Source organism: Apteryx mantelli, chromosome 4 (assembly GCF_036417845.1).
Source record: "Apteryx mantelli isolate bAptMan1 chromosome 4, bAptMan1.hap1, whole genome shotgun sequence".
NCBI classification, from domain to species: Eukaryota; Metazoa; Chordata; class Aves; order Apterygiformes; family Apterygidae; genus Apteryx; species Apteryx mantelli.
Genome location: NC_089981.1, coordinates 66,715,254 through 66,728,893, shown reverse-complemented (window position 1 = coordinate 66,728,893; position 13,640 = coordinate 66,715,254). Strand labels below are relative to the sequence as shown.

The following is a 13,640-nucleotide window of genomic DNA, read 5'->3' as shown; positions in this document are numbered from 1 at the left end:
CCTGGGCAGGGAAATAATTAGGACTCACCTGGCTTTTCTTTTTTCGTGGAGGGGGGAGAACATCCTTCAGAAGCTGTAAGATTTTACCCAGGTACAGAAAGCGCAATGAATAAGCCATTCTCATGGGATGCCAACACAGGGTGCAAGGTATCAGTGTAAGAGGCCAAAGTTGAAGAATGTTTTAATGAAAACACTAAACTTGAACTTAAAAAAAAAAAAAAGTGGCAGAGCTGTCACAGGAAAAACAGCAGTCCCAGGAACAACTTAACTGGGCAAACACACCTAGGGGAAAAAGGATATTCTGCTGCAGCAAGTACTGAGCCCCACTGAATGCTCTGGATATGTATCTCCATTTGGCACTACAGTATGTAATGCCATGGAGGAAACTTCAATAGAAGTATTGCAAGGGCATTGAAAAGTCTTGCCAGGTTAAAAAATAACCTTGTTTATAACAAGAATCTCTGACAGACATCCTTTTTGACTCTTGCTACAATGGTTTAAGATGTTAGCATCCCCAGCTGTCTGCCTCACCCATCAGCCAGAGGTTACTACACCTGCAGCAAGGACAACGAAGAAGAAAGTGTCCCTTCCTCTGCCGTTCCATTTCATGAGCCAGTGTACAGTGCAACCTGCTAATCGAAGGGGGCTGGTGCTATAGCACAGGCTGTGAACCAAAGCAGCTCAAGCACAAGTGTATGTTCTGCCAGCTCTGCCAGGAGGAGGAGAAAGGGGTGGGCAGAGACACATGAGTGATGACCTTTTAAACTGCAAGATTCACCAAGGAAAGTCCTTCAGAGCCCCAAATGTTAAAGCTTTGCTGTCTCTGCCAGAGTTGGCCACTTGCACTGTCTGTACACTCATGCCAATATTGAACCTCAGCTACCTCTGAAAACAAATGCAGTATAACCAGGTAACAATAAAATCATGTTAATAAGGGGTCACCTGTGAATTACTTTGCTTGTTGAGAAGCAGTGAATATTAGCTCAGGCAGTGTGACAAGATGATATGGAGAATCCTGTTGCCACTGCCCAGAATGAAATCATTTAAACCTAGTTTGGACACTACTACACTGTTGTTCAGACCTACCCTTCTTTCCTGGGCAGTAAAACAAACAAACAAACACACCCACACAGAGAATTACTTACTGTCTTTGCAGAAGAGAATTACTTGCACAGGTTAGCAAAGTATGCTTTACACAAGTACAGCCATGAAATTCAGATAGGAAAGATGCTAATTAATGCACTTAATTTTGCATGTCAGAAGGGGACACTGTTGAGGTAAGACAGTGTTTTTATTGAAAGCATTTGACCATTCGACAGTTTTTTTTTAAATAAGAGATTTAGACTTGGTGTCCTCATGCAATGTCAATTGGTTAATTACATCCTGCCTCTATGCTTTTGTTCTTAGTTTCACAGCCATATTGCAAGTGCCTTCAGCTGTCATCCCTAATCACTGCTGGTTTAATTATGTACTGTGAAACAATAGGTAGGTATTATCCCACAACTAGATTTATATCTGTGGTGGGAAGAAAAAAAAAGATCCTTAGTTAGTTTGTAAAGTGTTTTGGAAATAAGCTTTGCTTATTTCCTGTTTTCATTACTGTTAGTAGCAGTACTCTGCTAGTTGCCAGATTGTCTACCAGAGACTGAAGCCTTTTGTCAAGGGGATCAGAAATCATCCATTTCCCTTGTTACAGAGCGAAGAATCACAGCTCCGTCCAGTGAGATTTGGCCGATTTGCTTTAGACAACTCCATCTACCTGGCATCGTGTCAAAGGCATCAACTGGATTATGAGTGTCCCCAAATTACACATAAGTAGGAAATCAAACTCTGCATCTAGCATCAGGAATGATTGAGCTTCTGCATACAGTCTGATGCCAAAGAAGGTCAATCAAATTAAAATTGGCTTCACTGATGCTGCCACATGGGCCACAGCCCAAATTTCACTGCTCTGTGTAAATAAGGATCAGGACAAATGCATTAAAATAAAACAAACGGCACCTGGAACAACTTGATCATGTGAGATGAACAGTCACTACAAGTAGTGATCAGAGAAAAAAAAAAAAAAGATAACCAGTTCCACTACAGATACCATACCAGAGTTACAGGTAGAGATTACAGGTTATATAGACTATATATACATATAGTCTGCATCTGTCTTTTCCAGATCTCTTGCAGGGTTATGTGAACTTCCGATCTTAACTGCCTCTAAAGGCCCTTTCTTCAATTATTTGCATTTCTTGCTATAGCCCTAACAACCTCTTTTGTTTTTAAAGGTCTTCTTGGAGAGCAGAAGGGAAGAGGAATGGAAGAGGTCTGGGTTGATTTTCCCCCCCATTCAGTCCTTGCCTTCTACTGATGAATTTGCACAAGACTACAGGACTCCACATGACTCCACAAGTCAAAGGAATTTGCCATATAAATAAAGTGTAGTGATAGAAGGGAGGGATTTCTGGCTCAAAGAGACATAATTAACAAGTGAACTTCTGACTTCTAGGAAAAATATACACCTGTTCTGAGTTGATAATTCACTATTTCTTCTCAGGAGCTGTGTGCATTTTCAGACCATTGCAGATGCAAGGATTTCTGAGCTGAACAGCTCTCAGATGCCAAAACAACACATGTGACAGCAGATACTGCAAATACAACTTTCCAGACAGAGCTGTATAACATTAATCACTCCTCTTGTCTTCTCTGTAATACCCCATTGGAAGAAATGAGGTATGACACTGCCTAATGACAGTCACCTTTCATTGCCACCACAGAAGAGGTCTCTCAGCTTCAGAAGGGCAACAAAGCAAGGCAAGAGCAGCTAACAACAGAAAAAGAAGTTAAAAAAAAAAAACAAAAAAACAAATATCCTGACCTTCAGCTACTGCTGTCGTTAAATGGGGTTTGAATAGAAGAAAAATGGTCAGTAAATTCAAAGTGACCAAGCCTGACAGAAGCAGAGACACAGCCAGTCTGTGCCATTATCTCTGTCTGCCTTTAAAATGATCTTTCGTGTTTGAACTGTTATTTACATCCTCCAGTCTGTTTCATTCGGAGTCACTCAGGGAAGGAGATGACATTGCCCTCCCTTCACCCTATTCCTCCCCTCCCAACAGAAGTCCTGATGCCATTAAACTTTCTAATCTTCTGGCAGCCTTTGATGCCTCATCTCCACCACTGCAATAACAAGCAGGAGAAAATAAATCCTTGCCAAGAGTCACAGCAGAAGAGCTTCCTAAGACCCACCACAGAAAATCTGTCCTCATGGAAATGAGAGGCTGATTCAGACCCAGCACCTGATCCAGGGACCTATTCAGTTCTGTACAACAAACTGTCACAAGAAGAGCAAGGCACAAATGGAGGGCTGCAGCTTTGCTCCAATTACTACAGCATCTCCTAAGGCAAAAGCAACTATGGCAAATTCTGGTCCTTGTGGTCCTTAGCAATCCACATTTTCCCTCCTGACTCCTGCCAACTCAGCCTCTCACTCCTCTCAGGAAACATGAAGCAGTAGCTAATGCCATTTCCATGGTTCTAGTCAAAAAAGGACAAAACAAATCACTTATGAGCATGGGATATCAGTTAAGAGGCAGCCAGGGAGACACCGAGCCTTTGCACAGCAGATCCAGCCCAGGGCAATAAATGCTACAGCCAAACAACCAAAAATTTCTCTTCTGAGCTTGATTCCATAAACAAAAGGACCACACACAATCAGCCATCTGAGCAACCAAAGGATTATCCACCTTCAAGCCAGGCAATGATGCCTCACAACGAGCTGGATACAAGGGGGGAAGAAGTCCTCCTCTTCAGGAGAGGCTCCCTCTGCAACTCTTCACTCTGAGCCCAGCACATATGCACAAAGACTCCATCCTTCCTCCCGTCTTTCTCTATGCTTTCTACCCTCACACCGTTATTTATGTCTAGCAGCTGTAAATCCCACCTGATTGCTGAATCCCAGCATCTGCATGCAGTTCTGCTACTGAGTGGGGCCAGCTGCCCTCCTGGCTCTGGAAGGAGCCCATATGTTCTGTTGCATAGATCTTTCTGGCACTATTATAGCTGAATACCTTCGGGGACTCGGGATGAGCAGGCAGTAACTTCTGACCTGCCCAGCATATCTACATTTCTGAATTTCATTCCTACAGATTTCCTAAATGTCAAGATGAGACAAGCAGGTGACAGCAGCGGCCACCTGGACAACCACTGCTCACCAGCCTAAAGACAACTTCACTTGTTTATGCAGCTAAGGTCCAAAGTGCAGCAGAGCAAATAGCAATGTATTAGGCAGTGAGATGACAGCTTAGGTAGTATATGTAAATGGTGAGGCATATACAGGAGGAGTTGAATGTACCAGGTGTACAGAATCAGTTTTAGTTTGCTTTTCTATAAATATTTCTAATGAGGTTATGTCTGTAACAGCGAAACAAACCTAGGCACTAGAGACCCACATGTTAATGTAAGTGTTAATACAAATACAGAGCATTGCTATAGCAGAGAACAAGTGGATCAACTACTGCCTAAATGTAATCAGCTGGGAGCTAAGATGATTGTGCCTAAGATTGGGTCTCTAAACATATTTGCAAGTCTTGAGCCTACCCTGTGAAGGCAGAGGGTATTATGCCAATACACCCACAACAGTAATAAGACAGAAAGGTCAGGGGAAAGTGATGCTACAAAAATATGCTCCTATAGTGTAGACACCAAGTCACTCCTCGTTCTATTTCTTTCTAATTTCTTCTCTAATGTCCATCACCATCTTATGACAGCATGAATGTATTTAGAAGAATGAGTGGTCACACTTGTTAAAACAGCCACAATGTGGAAATAGAGAGGCAACATCATCCTTAATGCCAAACAAGTCTACTCCTTACTACAGTCTCTCCTTTTTGCATTTCTCTTCTCAAAGGGGAAAAATAAGTTTAGCTTATTATATATTATAAGCTTAGAGAAAGCATACAGTAAAGCTCTTCAATAGCATAGCAAAAAGCATACCTAGTGCCACATCTCCATAGCCATACCTATTTTTTGGTCATATCCCATTCCTTATTAAGTCTGCTTTCTTAAGATGACAAGGACTGAAGACAATTAAAACTCATCCCTACTCAGCTCAAAAGAGAAGCCTCCTATGCAAACCTAAGTGATACCAATTCAAAGCATCCATTTCCATTTTTACCAAAGCACAAAGGAAATTTTCTGCTGTATGCTGTACAGACCTGTAGGATCAAAGCTGGAACTACAGGGTCATAGGGCCACTGTGAAAGAACTAGGCCAAGACTGGGGTGAAAAATGCAATGCTCCATTGCAAAGATTGGGGGAATTTTCAAAGTTCTACCCCTGCTACCAGAGTAGTGCCTGCAACATTTGCTGTGAGGCAGGCCAAGGACTGGTGTATTTTTATTTTACTATAGGGAAAGTAAAGAACTACACAGGCAAGAGGTTTGCTACATCTGTTGAGTGAATGAGCTGGGCTTAGAAACCAGTAGCTCCTTGTTCATAGCCTGCATTTGGCCCACTACATCCTCTTGGTTTTCTAGCTAAAATGCCACAAACCCAAGGCAGCTCAGCAGCCCACCTCCTTCATGCTAAATTCCCATGTTTCATTCGCCTTGGCCTGCCCCATCCATCTTCTTGCAATCAAATCCACTCTCACCTCTCATGCTTCCTGCTGTGTTAATACCTTAAGTTCTTCTAACAGGAGGAAAATATATTAAAGGAATAATAATAATACTGATAACGATAGTCTAAAAAATACATATTTCTTGTGCCTTCCTCCATATTTCCCCTCATTCGATTAGTCTCCCAGCAAAAGCAGCATTAATCACTGGGGCAACAGATAGAAGATACAGACCAATTTGAATTTTGCTGTGTGCTACCAAGTGTGTATGTGCGTGTTCAGGCAGCAGGGAGGGAGCAGCAGGATAATCTGTCATTTTGTATATTTATGCTGCTGGAGTCAGTCAGGACTGGTTCTCCATTGTTACTGCAGATTAAAATCATTCATGTCCTTATACTTTCATTGGAGGTCATCCTTCAGAAAAAAAAAGACAAGTATTATGACTGAGTTAAATTCAACCTATTTGTGCAAGTCTCTGCATATGGCCTGGGCACTGAAGGTATTGCTAGGATGTTAGAAGACAGTGTATTGTGTTTTTTTCCTCCTTACCTGGTCTGACACTTTGCACATTAAAAATGAGTTTTCCTGCTTTGAAACAGTTGTTGCAACAGAGCTGTTGGAGGGAGGAGAGGTGCTTTTTGTGACAGTCCAGCTGAACCTGTCTCTGAACTGGGACGAAAGAAGCCATGGGGCCTCAGAACTCACTGAAACAGTTCTACTTAAATGAGTCACTGCTAGCTTGGCAAAAATGGCTTCCTTTCTTCCCTAGGGAAGATGGAGTGAGGTACAAAGCAGGGATTCAAAACTAGCACAGAAACGGTTATTAAGTCATATGGGTAGGAGTTAATACCTCTTCTCCAAACCTTTATCTATCCAAAATAGAATTGCTAAAAGCACCATCCTACCATCTCCAGCCATGTCATTCTCCATCTTTAAATTCTGCTGTTGTCTTCCTCTCTCTTACCATGTTAATTCATGCTTCTTATTCTCTGGAGCTTATTTGTCTGCACCTCAGTATTCATCCTTGCTCTTCCTCCTTTTACACATTTAGCAGTTTGATCATTCCTAACTTTTCCTCTGTCTCCTCTCTGGTTCACGCCTCCTAACAAACTACTGGTATGCCTGAAAGTGTTCCTTACCTTACCCACAAAACTCTCTGCAAATCAATGCCTTTAGGCACAAGCAATCTGAGACACGGCAAAATGGACAGCACAGCACCAGTGGAAAACTCTCAAAGGAGTCATGAGGGAAGATAGCCCCTTCAGGGGCCCCTATAAGACTGAAGAGCCAAGAGACCAAATTTGCTCCAAATACACACTATCAGAAAGCCCAGGGGAAACATCTGCATGCCATATGATTCTGAGAGAACTGGAATCCAAGTCCTCACCCCTTAGGCTTGATTTTTCTGTTTTAAATAATTTTATAATCAAAATGAACAACATCCCATGTATTCATACGCCATCTAAGGGAGGAGAGAAAGGATTGGTGGTTGTATAGCCTCCCTTACTAATCGCTACTTCTAAGAATTTAACTGTGACAGACACAGCTTGCAAATCAGTGACAACTCATCCCACAGATGAAAAAGAAACTAGCAGAAACCCTTCTGTTTCTGCTAGTTAACAATGCCATCACTCTACAGAAAACCCAAGGCATTAATTAGATGGTTTCAGAAAGTGGGTCTGTCACAACAGCTAGGATGTGTTGCTACTTTCTGCACATTCATCCAGTATGAGCTAGAAAAGGTAAGAGGCACATTCCCACCTCTCAGCCAGTCTTGTCAAAAAAACAAAGTGGAAATATATGCTCTGGAAGTCTTCTGGCAATGTCTGCAGCTTCTAGGCATTTCCCTGAAGTATATAAATAGTAAGCAGAGCAGACATGCTGTAACAAAACGTGATCCAATCCCTCAACTATATTTGAGCTACAACCATTGATTCTACTCTATTTATTTCTAAGCAGCTGTTTTTGCAGTATTGGTTCTCTTCATCTTATACTGTCACTGTACAGCCACCCTAGCACAACACACCTTTCCTACCCTTTCATTTGGCTTGTGATCAAATGTGTGGCCATCTACATTAGCTTTAGTTCCTGAGTACCATATTTATCAGATTTTGAAAAGAATCTTCCATGTGACTTACAAGAATACATTCTGACAGGGTAAATGACATGTCTAAATACACAGACAGATACTGTGCCTTGAAAGAAAGTATATACTGATGTCATTTAGGGTACTTTCTGGGAAATGTATGCCTGCCTGTCTGAAGAAGGTAGGTATCAGTTTACTGCAGCTGTTATTACAGATTCTTATCATTTTATTACAGAAAACAGTGTGCTTTTTTTGTGCTAAAAATAAGAAAATATTTCATAGTTTTTGCTCAGGATAAAAAATCTTATCAGAAAAATTCTAGGAAAGTGCCAAAAGATTTAGACCAGCTCCCTCTTCATATGCCAGTCCAAATCTTAATTTCCAGACTTCACAGTAGAATAGAATTCGCCACATATGGGAAAAATACCAGCTGATACTCTGCTGCCAGTCCCAAATGATTGTTCAGATCTGCAAATTAAAGACAAGGCAAGCTCAGCCTTTGTAGAAATGAATCAGTCTGACTCAGGCCTCCTGTAAACTATTAGTTTGGAGAAACAAAAAGAAAATGTGGATCCCAGCAGAACCACTTGTAAGTGACTTGATGTTACTATATGAAAGCAGGATATACCAAAGACTGAGTGTAAGCTATATATTAAGAAATTATCCTATGCATCAACCTGTGGCAACTCAGGTTTGCCACACACATTCAATCAAATCCTTCCCCTGGAATCATTAAAGAGTAGTCTCCCCTTGGAGCTGGCAATGGTTGTTCAGTTAAGCGTTCAAATATCACTGGTGGTAAGGGCAACAAGTGACTGTGCACACCAGTCTATGTATGAACTGCTTTACAAATACAATCTTCTGTATTAGCGTAATTGTGCTTAGCAGAGTTACAAGACTTACTTCCATCATCAGTACTTGTCAGCACTTGGGAAGGTAGCTTAGGAAAAATAATAGTACAGTAAAATCACATTTTCTTTTTGGATGAATATTGAACTCATGGTTCACTATGGCACTTTCAGGAGTGAAGAACACCTAACAGAAAGTGAATGAAGTCATGAAAAAATAGGATATTTTAGATTATAGAAACATGATAGTTAATCTGAGTATCCTGGTCACAACATCCATAACTGTAATTTACCTCTCCACATTTGATATTCAGTTAAAGCTTGGAGAATATTTTTATTCATTTCCCACCCAGAACATTATCATATGATATATCTGCTCTTGGCTATGTAGCTGCTACATTCCATACCAAAAATCCTGTATTTCAGTGCTGGATAAATCTATTTCTATACATCTGTGAAGTATTAAGAGGTCATTTGGTATTACTGAAGTAATCACTCTTTAATCTATACGGAACAGTAGTCTGCATGGAATTTTTCTGGTCCACATTCGGATTCCTGCTCCCACTATCTGTCTTCCTTCTCTGCCCAAACCAGGTGAGAAACTAACCATCACATCTCTTTGAAAGAGATTTGAGCCTCAATAAGTAAACGCCATTTTGTGGATTGCACTGCAGTTATGCAACAACTCCACCATTTCACTCAACAGAAATGGAGGGCAGGAGAAAGGACTCTACTCTGACAGAAAGTACAGTTTCTGGCTTTGGTTTCTTTAGAAAAAAAAAAATTTTGAGGAAGAAGCAAAAAAGGAGGGATGAAAGACAGAATGCATAATTCTCAGCAGTACCAATTGGCCAATGAAGTCAGTCTTTAAAGCAGAGACTCATCAAAAGCTCTTTTTTCATTACAGCTTTGCAGTCTTGGGATGAAAACGTCGCTGGTGACTTATAAGAAGCAAAAAGTAAATTAAAGGCCATTTCCTACCCCCCCCCCCAATTATTATCTATGAGTGTAAAAGAAAGTACCTAGGCAAAACCAAGGGTGAGACAATTGTATTTGTCTTAGCTGACAGTGAAAGTCTAATTAGACTGACAAATCTTTCTGTGCTGTTCTCCTTTGTAAGACACATGATAAGAAAGGATCTAGCCTGGAGCTGCACATTATGGAAAGACATTAATCAAGATTATCGGAGCCTCAATCTAAAACACGTTTACAAGGCTGAAAAGCCTAATGGTTAGAGTAAAAGATTGACAATCTTATTCTGAGCCACACCAACAGGGCTGGACTGTCCATATAGGTATTGGGCAGATCCCCTCTTCTATTCTTTAGAGAACATTCAGCATATTATATATCACACACTGTCATTCAATGGCACTACGATCATATTTGAAAACATCCACAAGCAATTTATCCTTTTAGCCGCCAAGGTACAGGTTGAACAGTTCGGCAAGTGTCATTATCCCCATCTTAAAGATCAAGAAATTGAGATATGTTTTGGATATGTAGCAGAGCACACATTTCTGATTCCTCTCGGATAGCATAAGAGATCAGAAGTCAATCCGTCCTCACAGGAGGGTCCTGATCCCTTTTCCACAGAAAACTGTCCATGGTTGCCGTCTTGGGACCTCAGCAACCCATGTCATAAGGCAGTCATATTAGAGGCCTGCCCTAGGTCAGTGGGCCCCAGAGCCTCCGGAGGCTAACCTGGAGCAGATCTGCTATGGGTCCAGGCACCAGCTTGAATCATCTCTTGGATATGCTGAACTGAAGGTGTTTGGAATGGAACAAGCCTGTATCACTGTGCATGCCTTTCTAGACTAGCTTTATTCCATAATTAACTTCAACGATACTGTTACACAAATCATTTCAAAACAGAATAACTATAGCTGTAAGCTGGACAGAACATGCCACCTGAGAGCATATAGAGAAAATCTCCCTATAAAGTTCTGAGCAGCGACTCACTGAATAAATTCTAAGCATATACGCAGCTGACTTAGAAGCAAAAGCCAGGAGAAAGAATATCACTTTAACACATTTCCATAACCTGGAAACCATTCAACTAATTCGCTACAAATTGAAGCAGCATTTGAAATTAGGCAATACAGGCATGTGGGATTCTAGGACCTTTAACAATTGAAACAAGGACTTCTAATTATGAACAAACCTGCTAGAGATATGGCAGCCTTGCTAGAATATGAGCTGAGACAGCCTTGTGACTCCCACCTAGTAACAGTCTGCACAGCATGCTACCTTACCATAAGCAAGAGCTAACAGCTTGCCTTTGTGGCCTTTGTAGGGTAACGTGGCAAAGCAAACTCCCAGAGAGGATATTATTACTACAGGAAAGTCTGGTGTGTCAGGGCCAAGAGGTTGGCAACAGTAATTTAGTACAACGCATGTCACTTCTGAACAGACCTATGCTTGAATCCAAAGCAAAACCAGGTGTGAGAAAGTCAAATCAGCATTTGTGCCCAGGGACAGCAGAGCACAAGCACTGTTTCAAACTCACTGAAACAAACAAAAAGCAAAACTCCTTATCTAGCTCTGATTTTCAGTTAGGAGAAAAAGGTCAGCTTCTGTCATGTTCCTTCAAGGCCCCTCTGAAGGATATTTGAATCACAGACATGCTCCTATCACAGATTTAACTACCGTAACATATAGCCGTGTATCAACTGTTTCTCACTCAAATCCTGCCTGTCCTCCATTGACCTGAGTTTCACTGCCTTGCAGAAATGATATTATAAACGTTAAGACATAATGAAGTTACAGACATTTTAAATGCTAATATCATTGTCACATGATATTTTCAGTAATATTCTTTTCTCACTTCCCTTTGTTTTAGATGTTTGTCCAAGACGATATCTTATTTTGGGGACCCTAACAAACTGAAAAACATGTCACTGGTCAGTGCATATATACAGCGTATTTTTAAAGCACTTTTTTTCCAGGATTTTTGTTTAACAGTGCTCTAAACTCTTGTGGCAGTACTCAGGCTCACTAACTGCAGGAGGTATCTTGGGGTATGTTAGAAACAGAAGACATCTTTGCAGTTATCATGCTATTCTGCAGTTCCTCACAAATCACATGTAAATCCTACTGAAATTCCCATTTTTTTATCACTTGGGGAAGACAGACTTGAAATTCTGCACAAGCTTTATATGCATTCTGAAAAAGAGGAGTTTTAACTAGTTACATATGAAAATGAGTAATACAAAATAGTACAGAAACTTCTAACAATAAGAACAGTAATTCTCTATCTATCCTGATTTTTGCTATTATGCATTAGATGCTTACTTGTATTTGTATCATGCTTGATATTTCTATGATGGACCAGAATCCATCTGTGCTAAATACTGTACACATGTAGAATAAAGAGTACATTCTGATCCCAAGGAGATTGCAATAAAAGTATAAAACAAGATACCATAGATGAATACAGACAGAGAGAATATGAAAAGGAAAAATAGGACAATGTTGATCAGCTTGATAAACAGCTGCTTTAGAATATCATCAGTCTAACCACTGACAATTTTTTTGCATGCATCATGATTAAAGTGGGGTTTCAGAGGAATCAGAAGAATAACCTGATGTTACCTTGTGGATGGTAACAGGAAGCAGAAAGATTGTCATGATCAAATCTAAGAAGCGAGCAAAAAAATGCTTGAATCATGGGCTGATGGGGCGGGAAGAGACTAGACTGTGAAAGGCCTTGAAAGTGAAGAAAAATTGTTTATTTCTGAGGAAAGAAAGAAAAGAGAAAGCTGGACAAGGTAATAACTAACTGTATTTGTACTGCACATAGCCTTAGGTGGCTATATTTTATGTTCCCCAAAGAATAAACTCATTCTATTAGATTTTTCCACCCCTCAGATCTAAAAGTTTAAGCAGGCTTGACAATGATGATGTTGAGCACAAGTGAGATAAAATAACCATTAGGAATCTGAAAACCACAGCTAGACATACTGCCCAAATGGAAAAGGACAATTTCTTCTCACGTTCACTGGACAAGTAACGCAACTTAAGCTGACAGAATCAAATTCTGGCAAGAATAAGGAAGAAAGGAGAGCCACCTGTGTCGTGACAGCAAGAAAATGGCCTGCTTTTGAAATGCAGAAAGTTGTAATGGAGGTACATATTGACTTGTACCTTTCTTTCAGTGGTAGCATGAAGTGTCAAGAGTTATTGCTTTAATATCAGCTGAGATGAGGCCATTTGCTGTGGTGCGTGTGTATCCAGGAAATCATTGCTCTAGCCATGTTTTTAGAGGCATTTTGACACTTTATTAAATCTTCTCGATGTTCTTCCAGCATACAGTGGTCTCTACAGGCCCAGTGAACTAACTGCCACAGAGCTCAGATAGGAAGCTTTCTTGAAGAGCTCCTCTTCGAGGAAGGCTGGGTGATTTTCCAGCTTCTCTCAGCCCACAAAGGCCCAGTGCTACTCTCTGTTACACTCCCACAGTTAAACATAATTCTGCTGCTCTTGTAAATTATAGCAAATCTCCAATGAACTACAGTAATGAGACCAGGATATGGACCACAGACTTTAGTTTTCTGGAGATGAAATCATACCAAGATTTTCTCTAAAATTAGAGCTAGCCACTGAAGAGAAGAAACAGTAATTCCTTCACAGTTTAAGACAATCGGTGACCAAACCTGGGGTAATTTCCCATCATTTACTTACAACTTTATAAGTCATGCATTGGGTGTTTGAGGCTAATAACTCAATTAATCCCAGTTGTGCTGTCAATTGGCTTTACAAAATGCAAAAGGTGTTGGGGCAATGCTAAACCTTGGCTTGGGATTAATTACTTCTAATACAAATAGTTATAAATTCCACTGAAGCAAGAGATACCTCCTACACAGGTAAGAAGAACTTTTCATGATTCCTGTAACTGAGATTAGACTAAAAATAAAAAGAATGGCCATATAAACACAAACTCAACCAGCAACTGATGAAACTTTCTGAAGCAGTTAGAAAGCAGGCATACGACTGTATGGCTCCAGATTTCAAAGTCCTTAATTTCATTAAACTCATTTGTCCCAAACAGCAGAGATCGTTCCAAGGAAGCAGATGGAATCATTTAAACATCTGATCTAATTAG

At 40.5% G+C, this 13,640-nt stretch overlaps 1 protein-coding gene across 1 annotated transcript in view; it reads right to left on the bottom strand.

Moving 5' to 3' along the window:
* Window positions 1-13,640, bottom strand: part of LOC106482900 (neurexin-3-beta) — a 374,181-nt gene that overhangs the window by 96,797 nt on the left and 263,744 nt on the right. Inside the window, exon 6 of the mRNA XM_013940616.2 lies at window positions 662-664. Coding sequence (XP_013796070.1) covers window positions 662-664 — 3 coding nt within the window. The remainder of the gene's footprint in view (window positions 1-661; window positions 665-13,640) is intronic.